Raw genomic sequence first — 20,834 nt, 5'->3', positions numbered from 1 at the left:
TTCCTTGTCACGGTCCTACACAGACTATTATCTTTGATTATATAATTCTGCTGCTTATACTTTATATATCCCTTTTCCTTATGATTGCCTTTCAAAGCATTTATAATTTTTTCTATTTTCTGATCTTTTCTTTGCTTAGTCTGTAATAATTCAGCACTCCAGCCTAAATCTTCTTGTTCAGATATCGTTTTAACAATAGGCATGGATGTTGATATATCTATTAATTCATCTAAAGGCTCCGTACAAGATGACACGGGGTTGCGTGATAACGCATCCGCAATGGTATTTGCTTTCCCAGGTAAATACCCGATTCTCGCGCCAAAATCTTGAATGATCAAATGCCACCGAGTTCATTTGGGGCTGTGGTTGAAGCCTTTAAAGAACTCGGATAGTGGTTTATGGTCAGTAAGAACCTTAACGGGATAACCGTATATTATGAACTTAAAATGCACTAGAGAATTAACAATAGCTAGCCCTTCCTTGTCTATTACTGCATACTTACTTTCGGAAGTTCTCAGTTTTCGAGAATAAAAAGCTATCCGGAAAATCTTTTTATCATATTGCTGAAGCAATACCCCTCCTACTCCTAAGTCTGAGGCGTCTGTTGCAATGAAGAATTCCTTACTGAAGTCAGGAAATTTTAAGATAGGAGAACTACACAGTTCATCTTTCAAGGTATTAAACGCCTGTTGATGATGCTCAGACCATATGAAATCTACGCCCTTCTTCGTAAGATCAGTTAAAGGAGCGGCTATTGTTGAATAGTTGCCTATAAAACTCCTGTAATATCCACTACAACCCAGAAATTGCTGTATTCCCTTGACATTAGTAGGTATGGGAAAATTACGTATAGCCGACACCTTATCATGGACTACTTTAAGACCTTGGCTTGACACCATGAAACCCAAATATATTAATTCTGTTTTGAAAAATTCACACTTACTAATCTTTACCCTTAAGTTATGTTGTCTTAATCTCTGTAGTACTAGTTCTAACTTACGTAGATGTTCTTCTAAGGTGTTGGAAAAGATTACAAGATCGTACATATAGGCATGCAATATATCCCCTAACAAGTCTCCAAACCCTATGTTAATCATTCTTGTAAATGTTATGGGAGCACAACGTAAACCAAAAGTCATCCGTAAAAATTCATAATGTCCCCTGGCTGTGCTGGAGGCTGTGTATGGGATACTATCTTCTTCTAATGATATCTGGTGAAAGCCTTTAAGTAAGTCCAAACTGGTAAAATATTTATTCTGACCTAACAAAGACAAAATATCGTCAGTACAGGGCACTGGGAATGGATCAGGGATCGTCTCCTTGTTTAGACGACGGAAGTCTACGCAGATACGCCAAGATATGTTAATTTTTGTGAATTACTAAAGTGTTATTTAAATGATTACAGACTTCACTATTACATTGTTGATGTGAGCCTACTGTATAAATAGCTTGTGTGACAGACAATCCGTTAGTTTTCAAAGTGTCGGAAAGGATTAATATTTCGGATCCCGGTAATGTTTTCTTTATTTGCACTATTAAATTCGAAGGTACGTTTGGCTCGATAGATTGCGTGCAAGATGATATTACGGGTGAACGAGAATTCTGCTTGGTCGCGTATATTATTTCTTTATTAGTGAGATAAGTTATTGGTTCTTCTACGTACGTTACGGTTACATTTGTCGTCTCCTTTTTATCCAAAACTGATTTTAAGCTATTAGAAGACTTATAGAATTTTCCTTTGATATACACGCTGTGCTTGGCAGGGGCTAAGATAATGTTTTGATTTCCCATAGATGGGTATCCCATAATTACAGCTGGATACATATCAATGTTTTGTACAACAACAAATGTATCGGCAAACGTGCGTTTACCGACTTTGAATTGAACATGAGTTATGCCTATGACATTTAATTAATTATTTCCTATACCAGAGAGTCTCACTCCGGATTTTTCTATCGGAAAGTTCGAAAACAACAAATGATGTGTCCTCAAATCCATGATATTACGTGGCCTACCAGAGTCAAAAAATAACGTAAAGGATTTGTGTTCTAAATTTACAGAATATAATGTTGGTCGTAACTGATTTTGGCTTATTATTTTATGAATTCGTTGCAAATCTACGGGAGCATGTACTGTTTTACTTAATTCGGCCGTGTGTTTCATAGGAAAATCTATTGCGTCACAATGATCTGATAAAACATTAAATTGATTATTCAATACTATTAATGTTGACATGAATGACCTTGACCCAACATCACTCTCTTCCCCACTGGAGTTAATTATGTGGTATTTGCTTTGCTCTACACATTCTGAAAATTAGTCTGACCTTGCGAGGTCTGGTTTGACGACCCAGGCTCAGCGTTATTCGAAGAAGTATTTGATTGTTTCGGATTCTGAACTACATTGACGTTTGGCTGTTTCTTCTTGTTGTTAAAATGACGATTTTCTTTTTATTTCCTTATGGAACTGACTGTGGAATTGAATGTGTATTTCTAGGATTCTCTTGTGTCTTACACGAGTAGCACTGACTATATGAATGAGTTGAACTATTATGTATCGAACAGAATTTCGTTCTGCAGTCCGCGATCAAGTGACCTTGACGTTTGTAATTATAACACTTCATTCCCGCAACTTGATTATTATTAACTACATTTACTTGTTTTGGCTTTGTTTCATTCTTTGCAAAAACTTGAGTTAACACGGGATCAAGGTCAGGACACTTTGACATGTGTTTCTTTATCTGTTTATATCCATCCAATTCCGTACTTGCAGGCGTTAACTTTTTATCAAAACACCGCACTAAAGCTTCAGGCAACATAAGTGTCATGCAAGTTAAATACATTAATCGTAAAAAATCTTTCACGGAGATGTTATCTCTAGTAACCCAAGTGGAATTACCTAAAATATCTTGATATTCATTAAGCCTATCAGCTATGAGAGCTGATCTCTCAATAACATTAAGCCGATTCATAGTGGCTTGATTAAGTGTATTTCTTAACGTTAATACTACATCCAAGGCTTCTTCACCCCCGTAGACCGCTCATAACCTAACTTTGAAATCATCCCAGGTAACTGCTTCTTGAAATGCAACACCTCTTAAATATGCACTCGCATCCCCCTTGGAAAAATCTATATAACTTTTAGCTTCTTTTAATTGTACAAAAGGGTCTACGATTTGTTTGGCATTTAAATGGGCATCGACGGATGATATCCATGACTCCACATTTTGAGGCAAGAACCTATTAACCCGACCCTGAAAAGGAAGGATTGCAGACCTGGCATTTACAAGCGTCACAATCGGGAGAGGATTAATCTGTCCTACGCCACTAGGTCCAGGGGTGGGGCTCACAGGGGGCGTCATGACTACTGTATTTCTTTTTCTATCTCTTTGACCCCCGACAATTCTATCAAAATATCTATATGAATACAGACGTCCACTGCGTAAATGCATAAGCACTGCATGATAAAGATTATAACAAAATTCCCCAAAACAATGCTACTAATCCCAAGACATTTCCGAGAATTTCTAAAAGAAAACAGAACACAAAGATATTTCCCGAGAATTTCTGAAAGAAAACAGAACACAAAGATATTTCCCAAGAATTTCTGAAAGAAAACGAAATTAGCACAAAGAGAGAAAAAATTCTAGATGAGAATTCGGGGTTGAACACAGTTTCCTTTAATGAAAGGAAAATAAAAGATTAGCAAATCACTCACCCCGGTAATAATCGACTAACGACTCGTGATAACTACACTTCACTGCCCAAACTGAAATGAATAAGAAAATTGTACTTGTCATCATATCCTCTCTCTCTCTTGATGTTTGTGTGAATGTTTCGGTCCGATTTTCTCTCTCTCTCTTGATGTTTGGTTGAATGTTTCTGTCCAATTTCCGTTGAATGTAGTGCTTCCTGGATATGTTTTGTAAGTGTTGAACGTCAGTCCTTGGGTTTCCTAGGATGTTGATTGAAGATCCAGTTCATCAGTTTGTATGTATAACATTCATTAAATGTTTTATTCTTCGATGGACTATGATACTTAGTCAAAATTGTAGATTCATTACTGTTGATTTCTTGAAGATCTTTCTCTGGTTTTACAGCTTTATTGTTGATTTCTTGAAGATCTTCCTCTAATTCTTATAGTCTTATTGTTGATTTCTTGAAGATCTTTCTCTGATTGTTAGAGTTTTATCGCTGCCACCATTTATTAGTGTGCTACTGTTATTAACACACATTGAGTATGTGTTGTTTGAGATGTTGAGTCTTGAAATAAAGTCAAGCATGTTAACTTTAAAATGGTTTATTCTCTAAAAACAACAATATTAACATCTCCATCACAGGAGTATAGCTGGTTTGGTCGGATGACCAATTCAGGTGAAGTATAGATAAGAACTGACTAAAATATCGATATCACAGATATCATATATTTAGTTATCTCAGCATTTAAACACAATATGTAAACTTTAAATTAGTCTAGGAAGACACCTGCAACCGGTGTCGACACAATCTTTCACACGGTATGCATTTGTGTTTATGCTACATAAAAATGTTACATTGCTGAGAGATGCAAAATGCATCCTGTTATGATTTTGTCTGACTACAGCAAATCTCACGCTAGCTTCTTCTTCTACAATGACATATTACGTCATGTGTTTTAAACATGTAATAACTAACTATTACATATATATATATATATATATATATATATATATATATATATATATATATATATATATATATATATATATATATATATATATATATATATATATACATATACATATACATATATATATATATATATATATATATATATATATATATATATATATATATATATATATATATATATATATATATATATATATATATATATATATATATATATATATATATATATATATATATGTATACTGTTTATATATATATATATATATATATATATATATATATATATATATATATATATATATATATATATATATATATATATATATATATCGGATTTAGAGCAAAGCGAAAAATCTATTTTTGGGTGAGATGGCCATGTCGTCCTGATGGAAGTTCCTATAGGGTAGCTTCCTAGGGTATATTACAACTACGGCGATATTCCCAGAGAATTTACCTTAAGGTACCCAGAATTCTAACTCCTGGAGCGAATATCCTTAATGAAAGGGATATCGCGACATATCAGAGGACGTATTCTTGACACGCCACATGGCAATCTGCACCCCAAACAGAGATAACACATCGAGGGGTCAATTGGCAAGAAAACGAAAACGGAAAAGGAAAAGGGGGAGCCGCTCCCAAGGCTCCCTCTTCTCCAGTTTCGTAAGCGTGCCTGGCGCCAATCCTGGCGCCATCTGTATTCCTTGTAGCGATACACGAGGTGCTACAGATACTGTATATAGGGAGGGGTCCTATAGCCCTTTCATAGAAAGGGAAGGGCGGGTCCATCAGGACGACATGGCCATCTCACCCAAAAATAGATTTTTCGCTTCGCTGAAAATCCGTTTTTTGGGCTCAAGCCATGTCGTTCTGATGGAAGTATACCAGAGCATTACTGTATCTGTGGATTCTCAGAATGTGCCGTACTCCCCGGAGGTAATTTTTCCCGGTCGACTAGACCTAGAGACCTAAGATGTTACCGTTATACATCTTTTCAACTAACCATAAACCATGTTAGAGCTTCCTGCCCCCTACAGGGAAGAGTCCTACTAGACTCTGGAAAAGTCTCGAAGAGTACATATACCTATGTATGAATACCAGGCAAGCTAATATAGTGGTCTCACCCTATATAAGTAAAGCATAGTTTGTAAAGAACCACTGCGTCAATATGAAATATCGACCAGTTCTCCGCACAATACTTGTATTGCACAAAGGTTTATATCCGCATAGGAGGAAACTAGAAAAACCGCCACCGTCCCCTTATGGGACGGAGTCCTCCCGTTAAGGGAAAGCATAAACCAATGCAACATAGCTTGCATAAAGGAACAATTCTATTAGAATTATCCCAGATAAAGTACATAGAATGAATGCTCAATTATACCAATAAATTGACACAGGTGATGGAGACGCAAGGTTCTCAAGAACAAGTTTATTGACAGACAATAAATAGACAGGTTAACAACAATTATATATATATATATATATATATATATATATATATATATATATATATATATATATATATATATATATATATATATATATATATATATATATATATATATATATATATATATATATATATATATATATATATATATATATATATATATATATATATATATATATATATATATATATATATATATAATATATAATATATATATATAGAGGATAACCAAAACTTTAAGCATAAGTATGATAGTAAACAGAACTTGTTTATCTGAAGGAGAAAACATTAAATGCCACTTTTAAGATACCGAGGTATCAAAGTCATAAAAGTCTGTATTACAAATCAATCACATTAGCGTTAGAAACGCTCGGCACACATGTCTGCACTTATGCTAGGTTCACCTTTGGAAATGGAACAGTCTATGTGGGCAACTCAGTGCCCTCACTTAGTTTGTAGTACAGTATGTAACTACACACTCACCCTGGAATTAATCGTCCCAATTAAAACCACTGTTCCTCGCAGAGTTAAACAGTAGGGTTAACGACACAACCCACTGCTACCACAGATCTCTTTAGTTCCTCTACTTGCTTCGCATAGTGGCGAAAGAACACTCTGGAAGACTTCCAGCCAGTGTATGAACGGAAATGTTCAAAATCCATACAATTAAAGAAATTTAAGGATGAGGCAACTTTCCTTGGATCGTGGCCTGCGGGTGTACTGTCAGGATCCGCTCTGCGAAAAAAAATATTTGATTTTCGCTCTGAGTTGATTCCGAGATAAATTTGAGCCTGATGTTTCTCCCCTGAATAGTTGACCACCCTTGAAGTCTGAAGTTCTACGAAGATAGAACTTTAGGCATTCTACTGGACATAGAGATGCATTTTTTTTCAGAGGGCAGATTCTCCAGGGAACACACCTGTTGGTGGGTAACTCATTCTTGGTGAGAAACGTAGGATCCGGAAACAGGTTCAGTTCTCCCCCATCCAGGAACTGAACACGACCTGCCTCTCTCGAGAAGGCTACAATCTCACTAACCCTGGCCCCGGATGCGAGTGCAAATAGGAAAATAACTTTTTGTGTCAAATCCTTTAACGCACACTCCTCATTGCTCAACAGAGAAGCGAAATGAAGAACTTTGTCTAAAGACCATGAAATGGGCTTTGGAGGTGCTGAAGGTCTGAGCCTAGCGCAGGCATTCGGAACTTTATTAAAGATCTCGTTACCGAGGTCGACCTGGAAAGCATATAGGATGGGTCTTGTCAAAGCAGACTTACACGCCGAAATCGTGTTAGCTGCCAACCCTTGACCATGGAGGTGGATGAAGAAAGATAAGCAGAAGTCTGACGAGATCTCCTGCGGATTCTTTGCCGTGACAAAGGCCACCCATTTTCTCCAAGATGACACATATTGCCTTCTAGTAGATTTGCATTTATATTCCTCTAGGAAGTCTATTCTGGCTTTCGAAATCCCGAAACGCTTTCTCACCGCTAGGGAGAAAAAATCATGAGCTGCAGGGTCCGGGTTTTCTGTAATGAAGCGCAGACAGTCTACTTCTGGACTCGCTGGGTCAGAACTGGATCTTGAAGCGGTACAAACTTCAACCGTAGTTCCAATGCCAGGGGGAACCACATGCTGTTCGGCCACCAATTCGGTAGGGAAAAGGTCTTTGCCCCAAATGTTGGAGGAGATTAGTTTCCTTGGCTCGTGCCTCACCGTAGCCGAGGTGAACACGAACTCCCTACAAGCTCTCTTTGCCCTGACGAAGCTATAAAGATCCTTCGTCACTGTGGCCAGATGAGTCTTGGCCACTACCATGAACATTTCACGGACCTTGGGGTCATTTGCCATCGTCTCAAAAGTAGTCTGAAGAGACATTGAGGCAGCCAGTCTTTCTTTTGTCTCGAGCTCTCTCCGCAAAAGAAAGTCAGACAGCTTAGGGAGGTCCTCGCCGAACTGACGTCCAGCAATATCAGCCTCCAACTTCCCCATTGAGAAGGTAAGATGGACGTCCTTCCAGTCTTTGTGGTCCATAGGCAGAGCCAGCGACAAGGGTTTACACTAGTCCAATGAGGGGCAAGGCTTGCCGGCCTCGACTGCTTTTAGTACAGCCGCAAACCCTTTCTGTAAATAGGGGAAGGCTCTAGCAGGAGAGGACACAAAGGAAGGGAGCTTCTTACTCAATGCAGCTACCTTTGAGTTCATGAAGCCCCTCTCTTTCATCGAGGATGAAAGCAAAGCTTGAGCTTTAGCATGGTCCATCACCATGACCTCCTTCGGCTCTGTCTCCTCCTTTGAAGCTGGTTCCTTCCTCAACCAGACATAACAGTCCTCTAGGGGAACTGAACCCAACTTATCCGTGATGACAATCTTTCCAGTCGTCATCAGCATGTGCTCAGCATACCTCCACGGGTTAGCATCTGAGCACAAGGGAAGGTCTTTAACATTGAGCCTTTTCTGGGGCCCATGTGATGCTGCAAGTCTCTGCATCTGCAGTTCCATTGCAGCCGCCTTCTCCTGATTCTCCTTCTGTATTTGTTGGATCATTCCAACAAAGGAGGAGAGGGCCTGTCCCAGCTCTACTGGGAGAGCGGACGATGTTGAGGGAATAGGCTCCGGGATCTGAACCGGAGTGGCCGACACCTCGTCGACCTCTTCCTCTACAATGTCTGGGGCTTGAACTTCATCCTGGGCTCCTGCCAGGAGGTCTTCCTCCAGACGCTCGTCCACGTCAGACATCCTGTCATCCAACTGGATGTCTTGCAAAGCGACCGCAACTTCGGCGTCCACCTGGATCTGAACTTGGGGGATCTCCTCTTGAGGCTGGGGAATCACTGCATCAGCTGATGCCCTAGGGAAAAGATACGTCCTCATCTTCTCACTTGGAAGATAAGGTCCAGAGGTGTTCTTCTGGAAGCCCCTTACCCAGGTACGAAGCTTCTCCCTTGCTATATCCCTTGATTCCGCCGTCCTAGGGGAATCAAAGGCCTCAGTAATCAGGTTAGTGCACACGGTACATACGTGAGGGTCCCAATACTGGAGATCACCCTTAGAGACAGCGCATGCTGTGTGCCTCCTACAAAACTCATGTCCGCAGCGGTTCTTACTGCTGACGTTGCAGAAAACACTTCCGCACTTCGGAGGGTCCTCCTGTAAAGAGAAGAAATTTCCATGAGTATCAAGTGAACTACGTATCACTGGATATGCACAGTTTAGCATAAAAAATCAGAAAGGAAAGACACACACTTGTGTTTCCTTCACAACCAATTGTTGCAGCCTTCCAGATAATAAAATCGTATGGTTAATCTCTTCTAGAATAACCAATGAAAAGTTTCCAGAGGAAACAAGTGTAGCTCACACCTAAGCAATGATTTTAAAATCCCGGATAATATACAAGAAAGAACTCACTTTCTTATCTGTAAGGCAACACCAAAGGGCTGTGCAAGACAACACAAAAGTGTTAGAACACACAGTGCTGTACCAAAACTTATACTATAGTTTTCTTCCTACAGTATATGTTATACTGAAAATACTGGTACAGTATAGAAGGTTATGTGCCGGCCGGCACACACCATAACTAGCTTTAAAGTATACTACTTAACAGCTATAAAGCGGCAGAACGCTGGTTCAAATGCATGTGCCGGCCGGCAGTAACTGCCGGCCAGCAACAGCCAATGTCGGCCGGCAATAACTGCCGGCCGGCAATAACTGCCGGCCGGCAACTACACAAGGTAGTACCCGGCTGCCGGCCACTGCTCATAGCGACCGGCAGACAAGGACTGACATAGCCGGCCGGCAAAGGTAAACAACCAATGCCGGCCAGCAGCAAAAGAACCAGAGGACTACGACTGCCCGGCTGCCGGCCTCATAGGCCGGCAGCCGGGTCGGGTAGAGCACTAGAAGAAAACAGAAAGGATGCCGGGATAAGAGCGTAAACTACCTCCAAGCCCGGCAATCCGAAAGAGTGCATATAAGGAAGGGAAGAATCTAATTCAGGCTTCCTGACCAATGCCGTATGGCTCTACAGGCAGGCATGGATGAGGGACCAAGGGAGGTCCGGGCAGCAATCAAAGCAGAAGACCCTTGCCGGCCGGCAAGGGACTGAGTCAATTCCACATCCTAACCTATCCTAGGTCCAGATGTAGAATGACACACAGTACTGTAAAGGCTAGGCCATTACGGAGATAGAGGGGGAAGGGACAAAAGAGGGTCCTACCAACCTTGCTTTAGTGAAGGATCACCCGCAGCCAAGAAAACTCATCTTAGCCTAAGGGAGATCCAAGGAGGGAGGCCAGCAATACTTGCCAGCTCCCAATGAACCAAAGCAAGGAAGGTGTTGCTACTCCCAGGGAAAGGATCTTATCCTCCCACCGAGAACAGCAACAAGGACTAGTCTGCTAGATCACAAAAGAAGGAATCATCTCGTACAGAAACCTTCGGTAGTGACCTAAGGAGGCTAAGCTTCCTATGTCTGTGTCAGGCCAGCGAGGGAGACTCTACCCCAAGCCAGACAAACACAGACTCAGACTAAAAACTCTGATGTTCTGTCCCTCTCTGAAACCAGACTTACTGGAACAGGGAGGTACAGTAACACCCCAGTATAGTTTTATCGAAAGTTAATTCAGATAAACCACTCAGGGTTAAGCCCAAGGCTTAAACAGAGGGAAAGGGATTGCATACCTTCTCCGAAGAAAAGAAAGCAACCGGGGAGTATGAGAAAGTATACTAAGGCTCCATAAGCAACTTAGCCTAGGCACCAAGAGAATCGATTACCTAAATCACCGAAACTCACTCGTATACTATCTTTGAAATATTCAACATAATCTTAAATGTATAAAAAACAGCCTAAAGCTTCAATAAAATTTTAAAACACTCGGAAAACCAAAATCATGCAGGAAGTACTAGGACCCAACGACTAGGCTACATGGCCTAGCGTAGGCCAGAGTTGGCGAATACTTCGCCAAAATAATACTAAAAGCACGAAAGGAAATCCTATGTAACACTAAATAGCTAAAAATTATTAAAGCAAAACAACCGGGAATGTCGCTCTGGCTAACTAAAACTCATACCTAGCGAGCAACAGCCTAAGAGCCTACATTTATACATAAAAGAAATGGTACTCAACTTATCAGAGGCCGACGAAGTTGGAGAAGCCATGAAAAGCTGAATAAATACAAGATTTGCGAGAAACACAGGAAAAAACACCGAGTTGTTAAGCTACGCAAAAAGGAATGCAGATGGCGCCAGGATTGGCGCCAGGCACGCTTACGAAACTGGAGAAGAGGGAGCCTTGGGAGCGGCTCTTCCTTTTTCTTTCCCGTTTTCGTTTTCTTGCCAATTGACCCCTCGATGTGTTATCTCTGTTTGGGGTGCAGATTGCCATGTGGCGTGTCAAGAATACGTCCTCTGATATGTCGCGATATTCCTTTCATTAAGGATATTCGCTCCAGGAGTTAGAATTCTGGGTACCTTAAGGTAAATTCTCTGGGAATATCGCCGTACTTGTAATATACCCTAGGAAGCTACCCTATAGGAACTTCCATCAGGACGACATGGCTTGAGCCCCCCAAAAAGATATACATATATATATATATATATATATATATATATATATATATATATATATATATATATATATATATATATATATATATATATATATATATATATATATATATATATATATATATATATATATATATATATATATATATATATATAGGGAAAATAACAAATGAAGGGGCAAATGATTAAAGCTACATGGATGAGTAAGTTTTGGATTTTTATTAGACTTGAAATTTTGAAAGTAGCTTAGATAAACTGAGAAAAAAGGTATAAATTTGGGGGGATTTATATCAGTAAAATGAAATGAGACAACTATCGTCCTTTCCCAATTATATTTTTTTTTTCTTTTTTTTCCTGGTATTTACAGAATAGCATTAAAGGAGACTCCCTTCCGTTTCACCATCATGATAATCAAAGCCAAAAGTGACAATAACAATTTGATACATTCATCAGTTTGGTGTGTGTTTTTGGTATGACGACCGAGGCTTTTCTTATCATTCTGTCTTTACATTTAGCATTCTAACCAGTCCAATTATTCAAAAAGTAATTCGTGTGATGATATAATTATTCAAGCAAATGTTGTTATCTCACTTTAAATCCCCCTCCAATTTATAATGAAAGTTCCAGCAACCAAGGAAAAAGCATGTTAGGAGTCTTCAGGAAATGTAGGATGTTTCCATATAATGCACTTTGAAAGTTATTTATATTCCCGCCATAATCTATTAAAGGCGGGAGATATTGAATCTGGGGCAGTCTCGCTGGAGCAAGCGTGGCCTCAACATTGTTATTGCATTGCTGCTCACCATGTATTGAGTTGTGAATACATAACTATTGCACATTGCTCATGTTTGAGTATACCCAACCTGCATACATGGCGCAGTGAGTAGGAATACAGTGAAGCCTTCAAGATGTCGAGTGCAAGATACTCAACAACACCAAGAAGAGGGACCCTTCGATGGGCTGCACGTGGCTGCATCAATGGTGGGAATGAGGCCCTTCTGAATGCAATGGCAAACCTTTTCTTGCAGCAGCGACAGAGCAGTGGTGCCCCCTCAGGTATGAGGGCAATTATGCCCGACAAATGTTCGTAGGAAATGTCACAAGGAGCATTTAGGAAGTGGCGTAGGTCAATGACAGATTGGTTCCAAATTAGCAGGGTTACAACTGAAGATGCTGTGCTGAGCATTCGTTTGAACTGCGATGATCAGTTGCAAAGGGCATTGGACGCCTGTTATACGACCGATGAATGGAAAGCCCTTTCTTTACATCAGGCATTGGATGCCGTCCAAGAAGTGGCTCAAAAGTCTGTAAATCGTGCAATTCTGTGGGACAAATTTCTTAGTGCACAGCAAGGGCCTATGGAACCCGCGAAGACATATGTATATCGGTGTCAGGAATTGGCTTTAGATTGTGCTTTCCGCTGCCCTCAGTGCCAAAATGACATGAGTGACTGTATGCTGACTCACAGGTTAGCCAGTGGTTTTAATAACTGTGGACTGAAACAAGAAATACTCCAAGACTACGAGAAATATAACAGTGTCGCCAAAATTCTACAGAAGTGTGAAATATATGAGGCAGCTGAAAGGGACAGTAGGGCAAACAAATTTAACCAGAAACTCATTACCGCCAAGGTGGGGAAGGAATTGCTGCCCTATAATAGTAATGAAACAGAACATAGTCATGTTGCGGCAGTAAACTCGAATTTTCGTCGACAGAAGGATAGTAAGCTGCTCATGTCAGGTAAGAGATGTGATAATTGTGGGCGCATTCATGAGAAAAATAAATCTAGCTGCTATGTGAATGAAGTGTGTTGCCACAACTGTAGTATAAAGGGTCATTTAGCTAGATATTGCAGAAAAAAACGTGTGAATAACAAGGCAGCAGGCATTGAAGTCGACCATGATGACGACACTATGTCAGTGACGGCGTGCACATTAGTGCAACATTGTGGGGTCCAGCAGGTGACAGCATTGTCGGGAAAACTACCGTATGTACGCGTAAAAAATTGAACATAAAATGAGACGTGATGTACCAATGTATGAGGCATTTATTGATGCCATTGCCGATACTGGGGCTGAAGTTTGCATTATGGGGCAAAAGGTTTTGCATCAATTAGGACTGAACATGAAACAGTTGCATCGTTCGAAAGCCAGGGTCAATCATGCGGCCGAAAAACCCATGAGAGTACTGGGTAGTGTGCGTTGTACAATAACATTATGTAGAAATATTGCTCTAAATATAGAGGTGTTAGTAGTGTGCGGTGTCTCTAGGCTATACCTATCTATATATGTATGTAAGTGTTTAGGATTAGTGGATGCGAACTTTCCCCATCATGTTAAGGTAGACGGGATATCAGTAAATAATATTGGTAGGGAACGGCCCAATAGTGTGGATGCCAATGACGTCACCAGTGATATGACCAACAACCATGACGTCATAGAGTTGCCGTTCTCCTCTTAGGAGGCCAACGTATCTAAGCTCAAAAGGTGGATTTTGGAGCGTTTCTCTGGTACGGTATTCAATACTAAACGGAATCCTTTACCGGTAATGAAGGGAAAGCCACACCATATCCACCTTCTCCCTGATGCAGTCCCATACGCATGCCATACGCCAATTCCAATTCCCAAACATTGGGAGCAAGAGGTAAAAAAAACAGCTGGACGACGATGTAAAACTGGGAATAATCCGCCCCATTCCTACAGGAACTGCAACCGATTGGTGTGCGCGAATGGTGGTAGTGGCTAAAAGGAATGGAAACCCAAGAAGAACAGTGGATTACCAAAGGCTAAACAAATTTTGCAAAAGAGAAACTCATCACACTTTTGCCCCGTTCGACATGGCATCCGGTGTACCTGTACGTTCATACAAAACTGTAATAGATGCCTATTCTGGTTTTCACCAAGTGGAATTAGATGAAGAAAGTCGGCACCTGACTACCTTCATGTCCCCATGGGGTAGGTACCAGTATTGTAGGACCCCAATGGGACATGTCTCTGCCTCGGATGCATACTCAAAGCGCTTTGATGATGTAATAGCGGACATTCCGAGAAAATCTAAATGTGTCGATGATGTTCTCCTTTATGATGATACTGTGGAAGGAGCGTTCTATCATACGATAAGTTTTTTACAAGTATGTGAAGAGAACGGAGTTACCCTCAATCCTGAAAAATTTCAATTTTGCCAACGCGAGGTAGACTTTGTGGGCTATGAATTAGGTTGGGACAATTTCAAGCCAGGTGAGGAAAAGTTGTCTGCAATCAAGAACTTCCCAATGCCAAATCAACCAATCATCACTGACATAAGATCTTGGTTTGGCCTCGTAAACCAATTGGCCCCATTTGTTGCTACCTCTCAACTAATGGAACCCTTTCGAGACCTCCTAAAAAAGTCTACAAGTCGAAAGGTATACTGGGATGAAATGTTACAGGATGCGTTCAAAAAGACTAAAGAAATTTTATGCAATCTGATTGGGGATGGATTGGCCTACTATGATAAATCCAGGCGAACTGCAGTAATCACTGACTGGTCGCGTGATGGGATTTCTGGTGTTACAACAACATTGCAGTTGCGAGAAGGATAAAGTCCCCTTTTGTTGCAAAGGGGGGTGGAAGCTTGCCCTCTGTGGAAGCAGACATTTAACCTCGGCAGAAGTTAATTATGCAGTCGTTGAAGGAGAGGCTTCCGCCGTGGTATGGTGCTTTCAGAAAGCTAGATTATTCTTACTGGGGTGTCCCAATATTATCCTTGTTACTGACCACCGTCCGCTTATCAAAGTGTTTGGGGACAGAGAATTGAAAGACATTGCAAATTCTCGTTTGCTTCGATTAAAGGAAAAAACATTACAATACAGTTTCACAGTAAAATATATCCCTGGAAAGAAAAACTCAGCAGCCGATACTCTTTCGAGATATCCAGTAATCAGAAGCCCGATATATGCGAGTGACCGTGAGATGGGGGAGGAAGTTGAGAGTTCATGCGTTGCAGCACTGATGACGTCGCTGAGTGATGACGTCATAACCCTCGACTGGAATTCTGTTAAAAGGGCTGCTGAAAGTGATGTGGAATATCAGCTGCTAAAGAGTATGGTAGCCGCAGGTTCTTGGCCGGTATCGAGAAATCTAGTCGACTCCAGCATAAAGCCGTATTTTAGTGTACGGGATCGACTTGGCATCGTGGACGAACTGGTGGTGTATTCATACGATGACGGGCACATACGTCTGGCAATACCTGTGTCACTACGAGACCAAGTTGCCTCTAACCTACACTCAGGCCACCAAAGTTCTGATTCAATGATTCGTAGGGCACGACAGGCTGTGTATTGGCCTGGGATGGAGGGTAAACTGAAACTCAAGAGGATGCAGTGCTCCGTCCCAACAAAGGGAACCGCTATTGCCTACCCCACCCCCTGAATATCCTTTTCAACAAACGGTCATGGATATGTTTCAAATGTGTGGAAAACAATATCTGGTATATGCAGATAGGCTTACTGGTTGGCTGGAAATTGCCTTCTTTCCAAATAGTGCCACTTCTGCTAAGTTGATTCCCCTCTTCCGACGATACTTCATGCAGATATCTCCCTCGATGGTGGCACCAATTTGGTAAGCACTGAGATGGCTAGTTTCCTACAGAAATGGGGGGTTAGGATGAGAATATCCTCAGCCCATTACCCCCAATCCAACGGTAGGGCAGAGGCAGCAGTACGTACAGCAAAGAGAACCATTCAAGATAACACAAGAAGCGACGGAAGCCTCGACACAGATAGTTTTGCAAGACCCATTTTGCAATATAGAAATACGCCCCTAAGAGACATCGATAAATCGCCGGCACAGTTAGCCATGGGACGACAACTCAGGGACTCAGTCCCCATGATTAAAAGCTATCATAAGATAACAGAACAGTGGGCAGACATTATGATAGACAGAGAGGAGAAGATGGGTAAACACCTGAGAAATGTTAAGTTCCGTCATGATTCTAGTGCAAAGAGACTCCACCCCTTGCAAGCGGGTACCACAGTAGCAGTGCAAAATGTTGTCTCTAAGGCCTGGGATCGTATTGCAAAAGTCGTTGAAATGAAAGGAGACCGCCAATATGTCATAAAACTAGATGGTAGTGGAAGAATATCAACGAAAAACAGAAAACATCTCCGGGAAATAAAAGTGCAGGATTTCCCCCCACCTACTCGTTCACTTTCCCCCGCTGACTCGTGTGCCAACCCCCAACCCAGAAGAGGGACCAGGAAAATAAATCCTCCGAGTTGGCATGAAGACTATATTTTATGATTTTTCAATTATGTACAATTTGGTTTCTCTTTAATTATGCACAATTTGATATATTTTTTTTTTTTTTTGTACTGAATATGTGACCAGTTTGTAATAATTTGATAATTTCATGCAACTAAATGTCGTCTTACTTTGCAATGAGCACGTAATCGCGCTCCACTTGTATGATTTGTGTTATCTTTTATATAACACCATTTTGTCATCAGTATGCCTTATACTTCTCTTGCTGTATGATTACTTGATAAACCCTCAATTTCATGAAAAATGTAATACATTTATTTTAGAGAGGGGATGTAGGATGTTTCCATATAATGCACTTTGAAAGTTATTTGTATTCCCGGCATAATCTATTAAAGGCGGGAGATGTTGAATCTGGGGCAGTCTCGCTGGAGCAAGCGTGGCCTCAACATTGTTATTGCATTGCTGCTCACCATGTATTGAATTGTGAATACATAACTATTGCACATTGCTCGTGTTTGAGTATACCCAACCTGCATACAAGAAAATAAGGCGTTTAGGAAATAGTCTCTCTCTCTCTCTCTCTCTCTCTCTCTCTCTCTCTCTCTCTCTCTCTCTCTCTCTCTCTCTCTCTCTCTCTCAACCTTAAGTTTAGACCTCTATACGAACAATGTATCTAGATCCATAACAGCCTACCATTTATCAGTAAAATATATTTCCAAAATCATTTAAAAGGAATGAGATTCTCTTTATCTTTTGATTCACGATGTCAATAACTAGTGTCTCTATTTATAAAATCCAAACCTTGTAAACACAATGCTAATTACACTAAACTTTTATAATTTTATGATGACATTCAAGTCTCTTTTTTTTCTAGGAAATCTCAGGCTCATAAATATTAATATACCAATTGCAGTAAGATCTAATGGTATATATATGGCAAATTTATACCATAGGTGTTGATATAGTTTTTAAAGATAAAGTGGGATATATGAAAATGGAATAAGGCTATTTTCAAATATTATTTTCATAAACAGTTAGATTAGCTACAGGCAAAGATATTCAAATTTGCTTCCCAATGAAATCTTTTCGAATCTACTTCTCATTTCCATTGGGGAAAAGGTTATCAATGATCATCTCTCTCTCTCTCTCTCTCTCTCTCTCTCTCTCTCTCTCTCTCTCTCTTGACTGAATTTTCTAAAAGATCATTGAAAATTACTTTATTTCTTATCTTAAAAGAATGAATGTACTATAGAGTATACTGTGCAGCAAAACTGGTGATACCTGAATTCAGTTATTATCGTTGAAAGTCACTAACTGGCAACTCTCTTCTTCTTCACAATTCTAATGAGACTAGGTTTCCGGGACGAAGCATTTTGAACATTTGCCCAATAAATGATACAGTTCATTAAGCATAATTTTAAAGAAATTTGGCTAAATATATCATAATATTAGCTAAATTATTATGGAAAAATTACCTCAATAATATTTAATTATGATAGAAATAAAAAAAAAAACTCACAAGTCTGACTTTTAGCCACCAGAGTAATGCATTTAACGTGAAGGACGTGTCGAAGATGTAGTTGTGGGCGGGGTTTAACTGGTCCGGACGACATGAACTGGCCACCCCACCTTGGCTCTGTCACAAGTAAGTCATACTGGTTGTCAAATATGGCTAGAGGTACCTAACAACTACCGAGTAACTGTAACTTTATTTAAGCTTATTTTACCAGATTCTCTAGAAAAGGGGAAAAAATAATTATAACCAAGTGCCTAAACATTAACAAACTTACTGTTTATAGAAGGCTAAGCGTTACAATAAAGAGAAAAATTGAAAAGCCATCTCGGCTGCGCAACCGCAAAAGGAGACGCTGAGTTATAACGCCAATAGCATAGGCCTACACTCCAGAGCCATCCTATCATCATTTCCACTATTATTATTATTATTATTATTATTATTATTATTATTATTATTATTATTATTATTATAATAATAATAATAATAATAATAATAATAATAATAATAATAATAACTAGCGGAGCCCGTGTAAATTACACGAAATGATATTTTCAATACAAATTATCTTGTTCCTAACCTATACATGTTTGTATAAAATGTGATAAGATTTGATTTATATTTTTATTTAAAAAATTAGCAATGCATACAACAATTTACCAAAATTCTTTATATATGATATATGTAGTGAAGGTAGTTCCTCTTCTCTGGTCATGAGTAGAATTATTCTAAGGACAAATTTCCACTCTTACACTGTTCATAGACCTTGCTCTTGAGAAGGCTACATAAACTTATCCATGATTAAAGCAAGGTTGCGGTAGGTAGATCCCAACCTTATCGAAAGTCTGTCCTTGAGCTTTATTAATAGTCATTGACTACGATAGCTGGACGGGAAATTGAGTAATATCTAGGAAGATTTGAAGCAAATGGTGATCAGAATTATGAGAAATATTTTACAATAAGAACGAATTAGTCGTTAAACGAAAAGGCCCGAGATTAATTTTATAATCTAGGTTATGGAAATTGATAGAACTCAATTTTTTGTCTAATATTTAAAAAAAAAAAAATCAGGTACTAGAGACAAAATTGGGAAAACTATATAAGATGTGCTTTGGTTAAGTGATCAAAGTCTAATGTGAATTTGTGATAGTATACAAGGAAATTATTTCCGATTGCTTTAAAGCGTGTCACACGAGTATACCAAAAAAATTATTTCTGTTTTCTTTAAAGCGTGACACAAAATAAATAACACACATGCTATCGTATTAATATATAACTTATTATTATTATTATTATTATTATTATTATTATCATTATATATTATTATTATCATCTCTCTCTCTCTCTCTCTCTCTCTCTCTCTCTCTCTCTCTCTCTCTCTCTCGCATCTTATTATCCCCCAGTTTATGTTCGAAGCACATAGGATATAATTAGAGATTATCCTTAAGCTTAAGATAGGACGAGTTATTGTAATGATCCATTTCAATTAGCTCATTGAAATCAGACCTTTCGTTCCTGAGATTATGAAGTTGGACGTTTGCAACATAGGATTATAATAATTTATATACGACTAGAATTCGAAATAATTTTTAAGGTTTCTTCTACGCATTTATATAGCCAAGATTTTCTGAAGAGTTGAATGAAAAGATGAACACTTTTTTAACCAAGAAGATATTAATACTTAGTTTCCTACTAAGTGTTTGTCATTCTTACAGTAGACTTACTTAACATGGCCGTTACACCGTACTTGGTTACTTTATAGACTTACTTAACACGGCCGTTACACCGTACTTGGTTACTTTATATTCTAGTTCTTTTGGATTTAGTTAGTACTTGTTTTTATTGCTGTATCGTTGTTCTGACGTCCCTTGCACTAGCTTTATTTTATTAGACACCTAATACGCCTTTTAGAGAATTGAACATCAAATAAAACCTAGAGAGGAAATAACTCTCCATCATGTTCTCTCACTAGAATCTCCTACGATCACATTGAAATCTACTTACTCAAATGCTCTTTCAAACACATGATTTAAAGTATCAAATCAAAATATCATATAAGTTCGTTTTTTTTTTCTTTATAATATAAGACCCTATTTCCGTCTGAAGAATGATGAAATGGCATTGGTTGGATGCGTCAATTGTAAATCAGACTGCCCGTGTTGATGTTGTGTCCATATTGTTGGATAATATCGGAAGTTCAAAAGAATCTCATCGGAACACTTTCATCTATTTGCCTTCTTATATTGATCTCTCTTTATGTGAGGTTAATCTGCGGTTCAGAGTATTACACTAAATAACCCTCAAGGTAATAAAAATGCATACACATATAAGGCATATAAAATAAGAATTAATCGATGACAAACTCAGTAAGGAATATGTAGAGTATTGAAGGCTGAAAC

The 20,834-nt window shown here is 39.2% G+C and overlaps 1 protein-coding gene across 1 annotated transcript; it reads left to right on the top strand.

Moving 5' to 3' along the window:
* Positions 1 to 16,325: 16,325 nt before the first annotated feature.
* LOC137636899 (uncharacterized) lies at positions 16,326 to 16,961 on the top strand. The gene has a single exon (XM_068369254.1). The coding sequence runs from the start codon at positions 16,326 to 16,328 to the stop codon at positions 16,959 to 16,961; it is 636 nt and encodes a 211-aa protein (XP_068225355.1).
* Positions 16,962 to 20,834: the final 3,873 nt, after the last annotated feature.

Source organism: Palaemon carinicauda, unplaced genomic scaffold (assembly GCF_036898095.1).
Source record: "Palaemon carinicauda isolate YSFRI2023 unplaced genomic scaffold, ASM3689809v2 scaffold435, whole genome shotgun sequence".
Taxonomy (NCBI): Eukaryota; Metazoa; Arthropoda; class Malacostraca; order Decapoda; family Palaemonidae; genus Palaemon; species Palaemon carinicauda.
Note: the sequence above shows the minus strand (reverse complement) of the source record. Positions and strands in the feature narration are given on the sequence as shown.

Excerpts from the sequence above, each read along its gene's own strand:
- LOC137636899 (XM_068369254.1), top strand. The coding sequence starts at position 16,326 with ATGAGAATATCCTCAGCCCATTACCCCCAATCCAACGGTAGGGCAGAG.